Source organism: Mus pahari, chromosome 10 (assembly GCF_900095145.1).
Source record: "Mus pahari chromosome 10, PAHARI_EIJ_v1.1, whole genome shotgun sequence".
In the NCBI taxonomy this organism is placed as follows: domain Eukaryota; kingdom Metazoa; phylum Chordata; class Mammalia; order Rodentia; family Muridae; genus Mus; species Mus pahari.
The window spans coordinates 17995452-18012772 of record NC_034599.1 but is presented as its reverse complement, the minus strand read 5'-3'; the positions used below and the strand labels follow the sequence as shown (position 1 = coordinate 18012772).

At 39.4% G+C, this 17321-nt stretch overlaps 1 protein-coding gene across 9 annotated transcripts in view; it reads right to left on the bottom strand.

Moving 5' to 3' along the window:
* Positions 1–17321, bottom strand: part of Bbs9 (Bardet-Biedl syndrome 9) — a 418538-nt gene that overhangs the window by 218485 nt on the left and 182732 nt on the right. For all 9 annotated transcript variants that reach the window (XM_021206054.2, XM_021206053.2, XM_029543257.1 and 6 more), the window contains 4 exons: positions 16245–16423; positions 8820–8896; positions 6300–6353; positions 990–1092 (listed from right to left, as the gene is read on the bottom strand). In XM_021206054.2, coding sequence (XP_021061713.1) covers positions 990–1092; positions 6300–6353; positions 8820–8896; positions 16245–16423 — 413 coding nt within the window. The remainder of the gene's footprint in view (positions 1–989; positions 1093–6299; positions 6354–8819; positions 8897–16244; positions 16424–17321) is intronic.

Here is a 17321-nt window from a genome sequence, read left to right as displayed (position 1 = left end):
AAAGAAAGAAAGAAAGAAAGAAAGAAAGAAAGAAAGAAAGAAAGAAAGAAAGAAAGAAAGAAAGAAAGAAAGAAAAAGGGAAAGGGAAAGGGAAAGGGAAAGGGAAAGGGAAAGGGAAAGGGAAAGGGAAAGGGAAAGGGAAGGAAAGGAAAGGAAAGGAAAGGAAAGGAAAGGAAAGGAAAGGAAAGGAAAGGAAAGGAAATTTGTAAAAGTTAACCAAGACATCATGTTAACTGGACTAATAGCAACTAATAAATGTGTTTCAAGTGGGATTCTATACAAAGAACCTTTATTAATTGTCATTTTATGACATGTTTACTATTTTATATGCTATTATATTCTTTATATCATTTCATTTTCTAATTAAACTCTCAAAACAATACTGTCATTTAGATGTACTATTCTCTGTTTATCAGCTAAAACAGATACTAAAATAGTTGATCCAAGTCATGCATCAAGCAATGTAGGAGACAGAATTCAAACTTGGGTCAAATCCCAAGCCACTGTTCTATCTCCAAATGTTACTGGCCGCAGGGAAGCACCATTAAAGAAAGACTTCTAAGGCTGTGGGTGTAACTCAGTCGGTACAGTTCTTACCTAGTACACAGGAAACTTCAATCTCTAGCAACTCAAACACACACACACACACACACACAGAGAGAGAGAGAGACAGACAGACAGACAGACAGACACAGAGACAGAGACAGAGACAGAGACAGAGACAGAGACAGAGACAGAGAGACTTCCAAATTATAGTATTTGAATACAATAGATACAAATAGTTAAGGAATGTGCTTGGAAATTCATAATCCATAAAATATTCATCAAATAACCCTACTTAGTACATGGAGGAGAAGAATCAGTGGAACAATGCCAGTGATTTCCCAGGAAGATGACAGACTTCTCTTTAGAAAAGTAACACAGCCATGAAATAGTACACTGTAGAAAACACCTCACAGCCCATAACCATCAGGACAAGGCAAACTTACCCGTGAAGTCAAAGGTGAACTGATCACAAGTCAGCTGTAATGGAGGCTGCACATAGACGGACAGCTTGACCTTCTGCAACACCACTCGGTTCTGCAGGGTAACCTAAGACACACAAATCATTAATAACATACCATTTCACCTTATCCAAATTGATAAGCTACTCAAACCAACTAAAAATCATTAACAAATAAACTAGGAAACCCAGTAAAACCCAGTAGTTGTACAACAGTTCACAGCACAACATTCCTAATAGCCAAAGAGTAGAAAGAAGACAGATACCCATCAAATAACATTCAGCAAGAAGAAATGAAGTTGACATATAAACTATGAAAAATATTACACCAAGTTTTAAAAAAGGCTAATCACAAAGAATCACATCGAGTATAATTCTATTTACATAAAATGTATAGACCCCTTCCCCTGCAAGACCCAGGAACCACCTCAGAGGAGGGAGCAGAAATACTTAAAAAGCCAGAGGCCAGGAGGCTGGGATCAAAACAGTGACTTTGGACCTGGCCAGATCACTGCACCCATGACCTCACAGCAGCTGTGGTCACTGCCTAAGACTGCCTAAGATCAAGCCAGTCAACAATCTAACATGGAGGGGAAGGGCTCACAGGCTCCAGGCCTGGCTGAAGGGAAACTGACAGTTGCTGACCTCTAAGACAGGGGGAGATTGAGGTTTTGTGAGGATGAAGGTTGAATACACTCCAGTGGATGGCCCCATACCATGAGTATATGGTCAGAGCAAACTGAACTGTCTGAGTTATAAAAAGGAAAGACAAGAGAAATTATGGGTGGGCATGGATCAGGAAGGAGTTAGTTAGAAAGGAAGGGAGGTGAACATGATCAACTCTGCTATATAAAACTCTATATGAGTTATACAAACATTATAATTAAAATGTGTCTGTCTGTTATACAGAGAAAACCTATCTTGAAATCCCTCCAAGAAAAATTCCTCATTTAAATGTTCAATAAAGTAAATAGAACAGGCACCTCTATGAAAATTATATAGATTAGCAGTTGCTTCAAAATAAAAGAGATAAAGGAAGACAATTAAATGGCTACTTTCTTCCAAGGCTTACAAAAGGTTCTAAAATTAGATGAGGATGTGGCTGCCCCAATCTGCAAAGATGTGCCCAAGCTTTGTGAGTTGCTTAATTGCATACAGTGACCTGTCAGTATCAGAGATAAAATGGTTTCCCCTCTGACAGAAGAACGGCCTATGGCATAGCGTGTTTGTTCTCTCCTTAAACACATGTGTACTGTTGTGGATTATTTATCTTATCTAATATCAATATACTTATCTTTAAAAAGGGCAATTACTCTCTGCTGATTTCCTCACTTCTATGGATTTACAGTGCTCTAGGACACACCAAAGCCCTGCGTATTTTTCTGTGGCTAATCACAGAACTATGACAACATAAGCAGTTCTAGACAACATGAGAGGAGGTGTTAACTATTACACTCCTGAGGGGTCAGAATTCCAGACTCCAGCATCTGACTTAGTGATGCTAAGAAATCCTTCCCCTGTAAGACCAAGCTTCCCTGGAGGCTGGGCCAGGCTGTCTCACTTGCTCCTGAGGGGGGGTGTCCATGAGGGTATCAAACGTTCAACTGCCAGCTGCCTTACACTGGAAGTCTTTTCTCCAGGCTTGTCATTTCCTAAAGGTTTCAGCCTCTTGGAACTGTCTGTCAGATGACGTCATCTGACTATTAGCAGATAACCAATGAGCGCCCCAGATAGGGCTACTGTCCAGAGGCAGACTGGGGTGCTGAGATTCCACATCTCCTCAGGTGAGCCTCACCCACAACCTGGAGCCAGCAGTCAGTTGGAAGTGATCCTTCTATGTGCTTCCTTTGAACGGACAGCTCGGTCTGGTTACTAGACTGTCACATAAGACGCCTACCACTGTTAACTGACATAATGCAACTATGTCTTTATTGTGTTGAAATCTAGTTTTTACCTTAAGTAAAATGCATGCATCATCTGTCTCTCAATTATACAAATACATTTATATAAAACATACAAAAGTGTATAATTGACCTAAAACATTATATACATATAATTAAAGTCAATAAATGCTATATACTGATTCTAAGTGATGTATTCTAGACAATCTAAAAGTAATCCAAACAAAAATGTTTTGAGACAAAAAGTAATGTTTTAAGAGAAAAATTATTGAAGCAAATACATATGTTAAACAGCAAATAAACAATGTGTACTTAGATTTTATTGTAAAAACCCTGCTAATACACATGGAACCTGGTACTCCAAAAACAGAACTTCCTCAGTAATGTCTGGCCATTTGGGCAAAACCCCCAAGATGACTGTGGCAAGAAAAGCTGTGGAAAGGGGACACACAAGCTTCGTTCAAACAGCTAACTGGGCCAGTAAATTAATAGGGCACAATTAAGTATTCCTCTATTAACAATAACATAATGTTGTCTACATCCATATAATTAAGTATAACAATCATAATGGCTTCCTACACTCATAAACCATGCTGTGAGTGACTTATGTGTCTCATCGCACCGCATCTCCACAACCCTGTGAAATAAGTACACAGCATTTTAAAATCAGAAACCACAGCTCGGAGAGCCAAGTGCTTCCTCTTGAAGCCACTGATTGAAATGAGAAGCGTAACTGAGCTGCTGTCTGCCCAAACCCAGGGTGCAGGCCTTTGCATGCAGTGTTTAAATCACAGGGAACTTTATACATAAAAGGTTCCCTGTTCTACACTTCAGAACAGAGGTACAGAGAGTGTAAACAGCAAGTTCATCGCTGCTGAGGCAGTGGGCACCGGAGAGCTGAAAACTGCCCCGGGAGCATCTTGTAAGCAGGAGAAGGAAAAGTCCCTGTAGGAATAACAAACTGCTCGGAAAGAGGCAGACATCCTGACTCTGCCGGCATAACGACGACGGCTTAGACAGCAATCACACAATCTCTCATTGTTACAGGAAGGGTGTGCATGTGGGTTTAGATGAACAAACATGATAGCTCCCACATCAGATTTATTGAATCCAACAATGGTCTAGGCACTTTCAAAGCACAAATCAAAGAGATATGACAAAAATAACTACAGTAACAAAGAATAGTTGTTTTTGAGCCAAAAAGTGAATTAAAGACTTGGCTAAATCATAAACCTTGTGTTTTAAAAGGAAAATAATTGTAGAATATTAAGGAGAAAATATAAAATGTTAATACAAGAATTTTCCATGCCATTTTCTGATTCTAAAGAAATAAAATATAATCCTTAGGAAATATAATACCAAATGTTTAGCCTAGGTATATAAATACGACTGCCAGGCCAGGTATGAATGAGTGCTCTGCCTGGTGCCTGGAACAGATGGTCGCATCATGCACACATACTCAAGGTAGCCACATCTTCATTCATTTGGAACGGATGGAAAAATTTTCTCAATTAACTGGATTTATTATGATGGAAACTTTCATGGCTATGTATCTTGGCTGCTGCTGTTATAAAAGGCCATAGGAGAGATTTACAGCAGAAATTTGTATAGAGACCGTCAGACAGCACCAGAAACCCATCGGGTCTGCTGTGTAAGTCCAATCCATGCCATGCGACCCCGCACGTCATGGTCTCTCTTCCACTTTTATCATGGCAACAAGAAAAAGAGCTGTGACCAAGCCTTGGTCCTTATAGGTGACCAAGGCTTGAGGAATTTTTCAGAAGTTGTGTCATCTCATTAGGGTGGCTGGTATAAATAAAAGCCTAGGAAGTGTGGGAGGGAAAGGCGTGCTCACTAATGCCAACACCTCCTTCTGACGGGAGGGTGAGGAGATATATACACAGTGCTATCTGGTTTAGCTACAAGATTTCTTTTTACAGTATACAGTGAGATCCTTGACTTCTCCGTGACTGTGTGTGAATGATACCATTCCACAGGTCTAAAACAGTTCCCCTACACAAGGTATAGGTCATTCCTGAGCCTCTGCAGTTACTTTCCTAAGCGTTTGATTTCTTGCCACTAATGCCTTTCCAGAAGGGTCTGTGACTGGGGAGGGGATGGAGAGGCTGCAGAAAGACCACCCTTGTTTCTAATGGCAAGAATCCAAAAAAATTAGCTTAGGAAACTGTTCTAAGATTGGGCTCCTTTCAGCTTTGAGCACAGATCTCCACACTTGGGCCACCCGCTGGGCCAGTGTAAGCGAACACAATTGGTAAAGCCGAGGACCTTGTCAAGTTTCTCCAAGGACAGCAACCTATAATCTGAGCAAACACAAAGTCCGTCCAAGTTTTGACTAACTGAATCGCCAAGATCCACAACTTCTCCTGGCTTCCAAGTCTGGACAGTGATAAATATTTTCAGCTTAATAACGTGCTGACTGATCACCACACTTTAAGTGCCCTAAGAACATTCCAGATTTGAGTTCTAGTTCTCAAACTCTACAGTGGCAAGATTGAAACTCTCAACCAAAACTACATTGCACTGGTTTTATTTCTCCAGGACTATCAATTTGTCATTATACTATTTTATAGCTTCTTCATTTCATATTCTCTTGCCATAAATGCATCCATTTAAAGCTAATGTCATAGCAGGGAATGCTATTGAACACATTTGTAATCATAATAAAAGAATGATTTTCTTAATATACATGCATTTCTCTGATATACCTTCACAATCCAACTGACTGGTCTGTTACCAGATGGTAATAACATGATTTCTTCATAAGACTTAAAAGTCCCAATTTTATTTCTAAATCATGTTATGCTCTTAAACAAGGGATAAGGAAAGCCAAATTCCTTTTTTGTATATATACAGTTTTCTATAAATGTAATTACAGATTTTGTATTTGAAGGTAATAACTAAAGCTTTCTATTCACTACCAAGACTGAAGGAAACCTACAGAGGGTAGGCACTTATCTTATATGTCTGTAAACTGACCCAAGAATACCAGGGACAGGATAATACCATATGCTGTGCTGTCTGAACGCTGCAGTCTCACACTGGTACCCTACCATCACTGTGATGGACGGGACACTGCACACTGCAGTCTCACACTGGTACCCTACCTTCACTGTGATAGATGGGACACTGCACACTGCAGTCTCACACTGGTACCCTACCTTCACTGTGATAGATGGGACACTGCACACTGCAGTCTCACACTGGTACCCTACCGTCACTGTGATGGACGGGACACTGCACACTGCAGTCTCACACTGGTACCCTACCGTCACTGTGATGGACAGGACACTGCACACTGCAGTCTCACCCTGGTACCCTACCGTCACTGTGATGGACAGGACACTGCACACTGCAGTCTCACACTGGTACCCTACCTTCACTGTGATGGACGGAACAGAGTCGGCTCCAGTTTCCACATTGGTGGCTTGCTGCAAACACAGAAGAGGAAGTTTAGTTACTGATTTCACATTATCAGAAGTGGATGAAATTATCTGGCCTCACAGACATTCCCCACCATTGCACAGAGAACAAACTGAGGGGCTCATCACTCTAATGACAAACTAGGAATCCTTAGGACATTCTAGAAATATTTGTGTGGAAAATCATAAACAGTATTCAAAACCCACTCCTCAAAATGGAAAAAAAAAAAGTTAGCAAAACCAAGTTTACCTGAACATTCAAAGTATTAATGCTATTAACTAGTTCTATTATATGGATGAATCTCTCCTTGTAATTCCCATAAAAACATTATATTATACCATTATGTGAAAAGCATGTTTATTCTGGTTATAAAACTGTTCCTAAGAAATGTAACTAGTAATATACTGAGAGACCTCACTTACACCTGGAAACTGAAAATGGAAGTGCATTTTCTTTAACTATTACATCTCATAGGTGAGTTCAGCAGGTCCCCACTCAGGTTGGCTTGCCTGCTCCTACCACTTAAAACCCTGACAGCAGAAAAGAGTAAGGCAGGTATTTCCTTATAATGTTGTACAACATGAGGAAAAATACTCTGTAATAGACTAAGACCAAGAGGGAATATATTTTCCAATAATATGCATATGAAATTTTATGGTACAACTAAAATTACAATGACTGTGCACAGTGAACAAATCAAATCAACACTTTAATTGGATTTTTTATGTAAAAAAAAAAAACTATCTGCTCCTAAATGGAGATCATTCTGATGCCATTGGGCATCAGCAGAATGAAGAGCTAAGAAATTCATATCTACTTTCAGCTCCATAGAAGTCACATTTGAACACTGATGAAGTTGTTCAGTGAGGATGTTAATAACAGTGATATTTGTCTCCACTACAGAAGACCCCATTCCAATACAAAATCCACTTCTGCTTCAGGGATGTGCACTTTCAAAATGATGATTCAAAATAAATATTAAGCTTTCTGCTCTAGTACTATATTACCTAAAGCCAGAAAATAACTTTGTATTTGCCCGCAGATCTTAAAGGAAACATTGCCTTTTCAAGCCATGTCTAAGCCCCTAGATATTTCAAAAATAGTAGTATTTTGGGAACAAAATTATAGCCAGGAAAATGACAGAAAACGTCATGGCTTTACAGCCATATAAACTTTTGGGCTAAGGTTTTCCAATGGACTAAATATGATAGTCTAAAGAAAGTTCTTAAGGAAAATACAGTAAGGCAGGGGAAATGGAACAGGAAGACAGGGGAAATGGAACAGTAAGACAGACAGTGAAGCAGGAAGTACAGTAAGACAGGGAAATGACACTAGTGAAGGAGAAACAGCACTCAGAGTTACCAATCAAGGAATTTCCTTTACAATTTAACACTACTACACAAGGCTTTGTCCTCCAAAGACCAAAATGTTCCCAAAGACAAAAGATAGCTCCACATTTAAAATAAACAACTCTAGAAGTTACCCAACAGAGGGAAAAAGAGTCATTTCCACGGCAAAAAAATTAAATAAAAATAAAAAATAAAGAAAGAAAAAGTGAAAATGTATGCACATTTGTCAACTAAGTTCCCCTCACACTACAGACTTCAAGTAGGATGACAATGGTGCCTGCCGAAGAGCCAGTATTTCCTACAGAGCCTCTGCTGTGAGTGAGCTGGGTCCACAGTTCTTTCACATATGTTCCTGACTCTTTCTTTTAACTGCACCTAATGCACTACGCCATAGCAACATTAACATGATTTTTACTGTAATTTGAGTTGGCTGGTTATACCAGACTTAATCTTTGAAGGCTCTGACAACCACTTGCTACAATCTGCTATGATACTTAAATAGCAAACACATTTCCAAGGCAAAATTACATGATAGTATCAACTCTAAATGCAGAAAATGTTCAAGTTTGGTCACTGAACTGATCAAGTCTTGACAGAGACACATACAAACTTAATGAATTCCATACAAACCTCAAGCACTGGGTCATGACTACATACAGAAGTGCATTCTGAGGAAGAGTAAACAAGGATATGGAGTAAAATAACCAAAACCCATCCCCTTCCAGCCATCCAGTCACCCACAGAGCAAACAGACAGTGAAAGAAGATAGTAATGTTTTTGTCTAGATCAGGGGTTCCCAACCTGTGGGCTACCACACCTTTGAAGGTCAAAAGACCCTTTCATAGGGGTCACATATCAGATATCCTGCATATCATATATTTACATTATAAGTCATAACAGAAGCAATATTACATTTATGAAGTAGCAATGAAAATAATGTTATAATTGGGGTCATCACATCATGAGGAGCTGTATTAAAAGGCCACAGCATCAGGAAGGTTGAGAGCTACTGATCTGGAAAGTAACAAAATCTGAAATGTATTATCATCCCATAAGTGCCTACCAAGAAGCCCAGCACTTAAATCAACTTGATTACAATTTACAATACACAGTACATATACCTACAGACACAGAATCCAGGGTAGAAGACACTGCAGCAGAGACCTTTAAGTCATCTTCCTGTTCAGTCAAGGACCAAACACCTAGAAATAAAAAACATATAATCATAAAGTAAAATGTGCTTTATACAATTTACATATATATCAAAAACCAAATTGTTGAAAATATAATGAATTATAAAATTAATAGTTTTACATTAATTCTTTCCTCAATAACACTTTGAAAAAAAGCTGTCTTCCTCCAGTACCACCTAAGCACTGAGCCAGTGGGTACCTAGTACTACCTAAGTACTGAGCCAGTGGGTACCTAGTACTAGGAACTGTAGTTGTTTCCCTGCGCGTGAAAGCCTAGACCCGTACAACCCACTGGAGGGTAACTTGGCTATGATTATCACCATGCAAATGTAGAGCTCTTCTGACTTAACAGTTCCATACCCAAGAACTTATTATGAACAGGCATGCCCTATGTATCTTTATAAATAGGTGATTAAAGAAAATATGAAATATTTTCAATGAAATATTTTCAATGTTTCAATGAAACATTGTTCAATGGTTCAAAGCAGTAAGAATTTCATAAATCTGTACACACTGATATGAAAAGACTCAGATACACCTCTTAAAATTTTAAACAAAAAGATGTAGTACACCTAACATGAACATATATGTGTAAAGTATGTGTATAATACTGAATATGTTTTAGAAATACTCAAAACTCAATAAGGTTTGCAGTCAAAGACTAGAACTAGGACCTAGGGTCAGAGAGATTTGCTTTGCGTGTTTATCTTCTTAGTACTGTCTGAATTATCTTCCCACACACATATACCAAATGCACATACCTATACCACATACACATACCACATATAAATGCATATACCACATATAAATATATATATACCACATATGTGTATGACACATAAATGCATATACCATGTAAAATAAATATACCACATACACATACATATATTATATACACTGTATTGGATAGCTTTGTGTCAACTTGACACAGCTGGAGTTATCACAGAGAAAGGAGCTTCAGTTGGGGAAGTGCCTCCATGAGATCCAGCCTTAAGGCATTTTCTCAATTAGTGATCAAGGGGGGAGGGCCCCTTGTGGGTGGTGCCATCTCTGGGCTGGTAGTCTTGGGTTCTATAAGAGAGTGGACTGAGCAAGTCAGGGGAAGCAAGCCAGTAAAGAACATCNCTCCATGGCTTNTGCATCAGCTCCTGCTTTCTGACCTGCTTGAGTTCCAGTCCTNCATCCTTTGGTGATTAACAGCAGTATGGAAATGTAAGCCGAATAAACTCTTTCCTCCCCAACTTGCTTCTTGGTCATGATGTTTGTACAGGAATAGAAACCCTGACTAAGACATACACATACATATATCATATGCACATATATATACCACATGCACATACATACACACAGACACATGCATATACCACAAGTATACATACATATATACATGCATACATACATACATAAGGTTTAGTTAAGGTTTACTGAGTCCCCAAGGTCTATATTTTAAGCCTGATCTTGGGCTCTATCATGCTAAGGAGAGGTGGGATCATTGAAAGGTGAGGCCTAGTAGGAGGTCCTTCAATCACTGCTTTCAGAAGAAACTGGCATAAGCAATCCCACTCTCCTGCTAAACCCTTTCACTAAAGGGTTGCTATGAGAAACCCCTTCTTTTCTGTGTCCCTGGTTTACCATACACATTTGCCCTCATACAAACTTCTGCTTCTACAGAACCAATTTCTATAAAGTACTACTAGACATAAGCCAGTCTTGGGTTCACGCCCTTGAATCTCTCACAACTGTTAACTAAATAAACCTTTCCTACATAAATACTCAGCTGCAAGTCTTTTGTTATGACAGAAGGTAGTTTGAATATGCTTGACCTAGGGAGTAGCATTATTAGGCCTTGTTGGAGTAGGTGTGGCCTTGTTGGTAGACGGGTGTCACTGTGCAGGTGGGCTTTGAGACAGTCCTTAAGCTGCCTGGAAGTTAGTCTTCTACTGTTTGCTTTCAGAACAAGATACAGAACTCTTGGCTCCTTATGGACTAAAGTTTTGAAACTGTAAGTAAGCCTCAATTAAATATTATCCTTTATCAGAGTTGCCTTGGTCATGGTATCTGTTCACAGCAGTAAAACCCTAACTAAGACAGTAGACTAACAAACACATACTATTTCCATAATTCTAAATGTTCATGTTACATAAAGAATTATCATAAAAAAGCAAGTTATTCTAAATTTTAAAACATAAATTATATTTATACATATGAATAAAATGTGTATTTTTATACACATATATGGTCATATTTTTATATTTGAATATATATTTATATTTATAGTATGAACATTTATACTCATACATATATGTGCTTCGGTAACATTTTTAATAATAAATCTATGTGCACGCAAGCACATACATATCAGATAGTTGACTGCCTAACCAGCATCCATCCTTCCTCCTCTCTCTTTGTGGCCAAGCTTAATTTTATTTAAGTCTTCAACTTTATTACAGAAAAAGGTCCCTTTCTGGACTCCAGGGTCAACTTTAAGCATGGAGGTTCTATTCCACTAACTGCCGCTGTAGACGTGAGCACAGTTCTTAGTGTCAGAACCAATGGACAGGCAAGGAGGCTGGGGATGGGCAGTGGAGGCACATACTTTTAGGAAAGCTTTCTCCCTAAAAGGCAGATCGGGAAGAACAGCCTTCTTGTCTGGAAATCCTATCTGCACCCGATGCCTGGTGCATCTACAGCTACCCAGGATCCCGAAAAGGAGAACTCCACACACTGAGGACAGATGACTGAGGACACCGGGGTACATGAATAACGCCATTGACTCGGGTGTCTCGCAGCAGAAGGACTGCCCTACACCACCACAAGGCAGTCCCACCACTACAGAACCTAGTAAAATACACAAGGCTGCTCACTGGCCACTTGACAACCAGACTTCCCTTCTTCACTTAAAGTAGCTCAATTTGTCCAGAAGAACAGCCATCAGCAAAGCCCACTAAACTTTCTGGCCTGTTCTGCAGATTGGAAGGGCCGCTGAGATAAAGGCTGGAGCTGCTCAGGGTGTGGCTTCCAGGAAAGCTCCTCTAGGGGCTGACTCAGCTGCAGATGTGAGGCAGAAGTTCCAGAAGCATTCCTGAACCAAAACATGACGCTGGAATGGAAGTATCAGAATCCCTGAAGACTGAAATTGTGGATCCAACCCTGAACTGCCTGCGACTCGGCTTCTTTTACAGGAGAAACAAACAAACCTCTCTCCTCCATTTAAGCTGCTATATTCTGGCACTCTGCTACCCACGCACAACCAGAATGAACAAACCAAGTTCAGCTGTTCCTAACCCTTGGAGATAGCATCAACTAAGCTAGCCCAAGTACATTTCAAATATAATACAGATATATTTATCTTGTCCATGTCTGTCTGAACTCTCTCTACTTGGCTAAAAGTACGCTCTTGGTACCTCTCTTAAATGTCGCATCCAGGGCTTTGTGAACGCATGAAGAAAAGACAGAGCTCTTAAGTCAATGGAAATGCTGTCTCTTCAAAGTCCCCACTGAAAATGACTACTCCTAACAAAGACCCTTGGCAGGATTCGTACTAGAGCTCTTAATTTCAAAAGCTGCATATATACAAAGAAATTATTATTATAATTTCATGCTTGTAACAGACATTTCTCATATAACTTACAGACATAAAATTAGCTTCAAAATTTTATTACAATAGGCATATATGGCATGTGTCTAACAAAATATCTTCTTTGAATTGGCTGTAGATTTTGCTACAACCCTTTCTTTGAAAAAGTTTTTAAAAGCTTTTTATAGAGTATAGCCCCCCCACACACACACACAAATGAACTTTTTCTTTTAAGATTAAAGGTGTCTTCATCAAAGCCCTCTGCTCAGAGCTTAGGAAGCCATGCACCAGAGGAGGCAGAAAGACTGTAAAAGTCAAAGAGGATGGGGTGCCACCAAGAAAACAGTAACACACACATGAATTCACAGAGAATGTGGCAGCAGCACAGGGTACTGTGGCAGCATGCACCGGGTACTGTGGCAGCATGCACTGGGTACTATGGCAGCAGCACAGGGTACTGTGGCAGCATGCACTGGGTACTGTGGCGGCATGCCCTGGGTACTGTGGCAGCAGCACTGGGTACTGTGGCAGCATGCACTGGGTACTGTGGCAGCATGCGCTGGGTACTGTGGCAGCATGCTCTGGGAACTGTGGCGGCATGCCCTGGGTCCATGAAAGTCCAGGCCAGATGGCATCCCAAGGCTGAGAGGAAAGATAGACACAGCTCACGACCCTAACCAAGAAGCAATCTTTAACTGACAACCACTTGCAAAGAAAACAGTTTTTCTCCAATGGAGTCGCACTAGGTTCATAAACCATACATAAAGGTAGGTCCCATGTCCAGCTGCAGACAGCTAATTCAAAATGAACTCAGTGGTATTTCTGTAGATTACTGTTGTCTCAGATGGCTTTGTTTTGGCATCTTTTATCTTACTGATCTTTTGCTTGTATATTATGGTTTCCAATGTGTGTGTTTTCTTGGGTTTGTTTGCGTGTGTATCTATCTATGAGATCCTTGTGCTTTTTCTTTGTTTTTTTTTTTATGTTTTTTCATATGGTTTGTTTGCTTTTTGTATTTGCCTGTTTGTTTTCTAAAGAGAGAGAGAAAGAAGTCATGGAGTTGGATGGGTGGGGATGTGGGAAAGATCTGGAAGGAGATGGGGGAACAGACAATGTGGTCAAAATATACTATGTGAAAAAAAATTTAAACAAAAGTCACTGTACTAAAATATCATTAAAGTGAATGAGGTCATCCAGGAGCTCGGAGTTCTGGCTTTTCATAATCTACAGTGAAAAAAAATGTCATTTCCTATAATTAAAAGTATTTAGGTGAACAAGAATATCAAACTTTCATTAAGGGACAGAATACCAAACATTCTTTATGTCTAGAAATAAAATAGAGTAAAATCTTCTACTTTTTAAAGGTTTCTCTGTTTCTTTTTTTAGGAATAAAACCAAATAATGATAGTATAGAAGTACAGAGATGTTCAAACACCAACCAAACTTTGAGATGATATAATCAACTTACACCGAAGCCTGTGGATTCTTCCCAAGCTTAAGTAATATAATCTACACTAACCACAGAAACGGGGCAGAAGGTAGGTAGGTCCAGAGAGCAGGAAGAGAAGCGGATGGTGCCAAGGGGTAGTGGGGAAAACCAGAGGGATGGTTAATTCGGAAGTCAGGAAGGTAGGCAATGCGGGGGGCAGGGATGAATGACAGATACTAAGAATGTTTGAAAAAGCTATTGTTTTATGTTTACATAAAAATAAATGTATAATAAATATAAATGTGTGTGTACATGCATATAGAATGTGAATGAAGTCATACAAACTGTGGTGATAATGTTGGCCACAAGAGTCACAGACTATTTCACACAAACCCATAGCAGGCATGGGGATCTCTCTCTGCATTGTTAGCCATGCGAGTTCAAGAGGCTCTTTAAACAGGGAGGTGGGCTGTTGCGATGGCCCTGGGCTGCCCCCCAGAACTTGAAAGTAAGGCACTGTTCGGAAGACACCACATACTTCGGGCACAAGACTTGGAAGAATCGAGCTGGAACTGCTCCGGAAGTCTCCGCCCTGAGGAGTAGCTCTTGTTGTATCTTAAGGTGCTATGCAAGTTGCCAAGGAAACAACACCATCAATGGTCCTACCAAGCTGAAACCACAACAATGACCAGCACAGCAGGATGTCCCCCAAGGATTTGATACCAGTATCTAAGAGCCATGTAACTGGCATCAGTAGGGCTACCAGGAGGTAATGTTTAGCTGTATGGGATTTTTTTTATGCCATTTATATAACTCATGTTAGTTAAACTGTCATTAGCCACTGCTTATAGAAGGCTAAAAATTGCAAGACAAAAACTATGGAGTAAAACCCACATTAACTAATAAGCTTGAGAAATTTTACTTCATATATATAAATATATATATATATATTTATATATATGTATATATGTATATATACACACATACACACATATATGTGTGAATGTGTGTATGTGTGTATGTGTATATGTATATGTGTATATGTATATGTGTGTATATACATATATACATATATATATACACATATATAAAACAATCTTCCAAATACATACATATATGTGTGTGTGTGTATATATATATATATATATATATACATACACACACACACACACAAACACACATATATAAAACAATCTTCCCCAGTTATGACCTAAAATGACAAAGGCTATAATTCCATTCATCATTCATCCTCCAAAACACTAGTATCAAAATGGAAAGCTTGACCCTGACTGTGCAGCCTGAATGAGATGCACAGTTCTCGCCACCTTCCATCCGAGGAGGAGGTGCTAACAAGAGGCTGTAGACCTCCGTTTCAATGGTTTACTTTAAGAGCGTTCTATAAGAATGTGTGAAGCTGAGGCATAACATCTTCGCTTTTAATATTCCTATTTTAATATATCATCTCAGTTCCTTAAAACCAGAGGAATAAAGTCCTGGTAATTCAGATCAAAAATGCATAAACCTAGTGCAGCCAACGCATCAGGATTAAGGTTGGCTCTGTCCTGTTGGCTGGCCTTTGATGCTCTGTTTCTTTTATTATTCTTCTTGTTTTAACAGTTCTTTTATGTGAAAATGGTCTGTATTTTTTCTCATTAAGAAAATACTTTTACCCGACCCTGAAAAGGGAACTTAAAGTAATGATTTTCACATGTTCAACATGAGCTGTAGGATTGGTGTTTTGTTTCTCCTTTTAATTTACAATGAAATTACACCCTTGTGAGTCCCAACATAAAATAACATTGAGTTACTCAAAACCCGGGAACTGAAAATATCATCAGACTCTGAGTCATTAGAAGCCAGAGTATCACAGGCCACACTCCATTTGGATGGCTAATTAACTCCAAGCATAAATTATATCATCTAAGCTGCAAATGACTGCATTTTGAGTAACAAAGTGGCAATTCATGTACTACTTGGATTTCTTCTCAAAGCAGCAAGTGAAGCCAAGTATATTGTAAGTGAATAATTGACCACTGCGAGCTTCAACACTCTTCTCACAGCCTGAAACCACTAAGAAGTCCTTCTGCTTCACTGAGAGGGCAAAATATTGAAAAGCTAGATGGAGCTGTCCCTGCAACACAGAAACCAAAATATTATCTCTAATAAGATGGGCTTTCAACAGCCACCTATACAAAGTCAACACAAGGGCCTTGTATGCCAAGAACAATGTTTATTCAACATCTTTAACTAAGTGAATTAACTAATATTTACAAAACAATATTCATATACAACATAAGGCAAATTGTATAATTAACATAAGGCATATCCAATAAAGACTGCAAATGGGATACCTTGCAACTTTACATCTTTGATGATTTTCTGAAGTTCTTTCAATTCCACATCAAGTTCATCATAGTTGAGCTCTCTTGATTCAACTTTTGGAGCCTGGAACAGAGAAGGGTCTGTCCCCAGATACGAGCACTGTAGGTGACCGTCATCACTGAGAGTCACTATCACTCCCTTCAAATCACTGTACAACACAAGAGAATAGGAGGCATGGTTAAACATCCAGTCTTACAAATGACATTCTTACTCAAGTCAGCTTAACATACCATTAGAAAATACGTATAAAAATAGGTTTATTTCAAAGACTCAATCGTAATGTTTCAAACAACATCTATATTTATGCATGCACACACAGCGTTAAGGCATATTACAGGAGGGAAATAAACATTAAAATATATTATATTGGCCACCATAGGAATATAATTACATAGTACATTCAGATCTTAAATTCATGCCGGGTATGTGAATTCCACTGAAAACAATAGAGCAAAGCATGAAACTAGGTTTCTATTGGGAGACCAGGAATGAAGCATGGCCCCAAGGCTGGGAAAGCCATGGTGTGACCCCAAGGTCTGGACAGCCATAAGGTGGCCTCGACACTGGAACAGTCACAAAAAAGGGATTTGAAAACTGAGAAGAATTCTTGAAGATAGATATGCTCTCTCCTCTCTTCACCCCCTCCTCCTCTGGATTCCTGGGACTAACTCACACATGACACTCCAAGGCTTCCTTATGGCACTCCTCCCCAAGGAGCTCTCTGATTGGTTCTTTTTTCTCTGCCCATTCCTAGAGAAAAAAGGCCACAGTCCTGTGCACACTCTTTCTGCACGACAATTCTGACTCATAATTTCTTTGAAATCCCCCAATATAAGTCCTTAGAGAAATCATTGGACAGCAGTGCTTCACCCTCACAGACTAATGAAGATTCTTCACTATGAACGATCTTAGAGAAAAGGAGACTCTGTTTCAAACCCATTCCTTCCCTCCCTCCTACCCTCCCATTTTTTTTCTCCCACACCCTGAAATGTCACCCTGGGATGCTGAAGCAAAAAAGTCTTTGTCAGGTATATACCCTCAGTCTT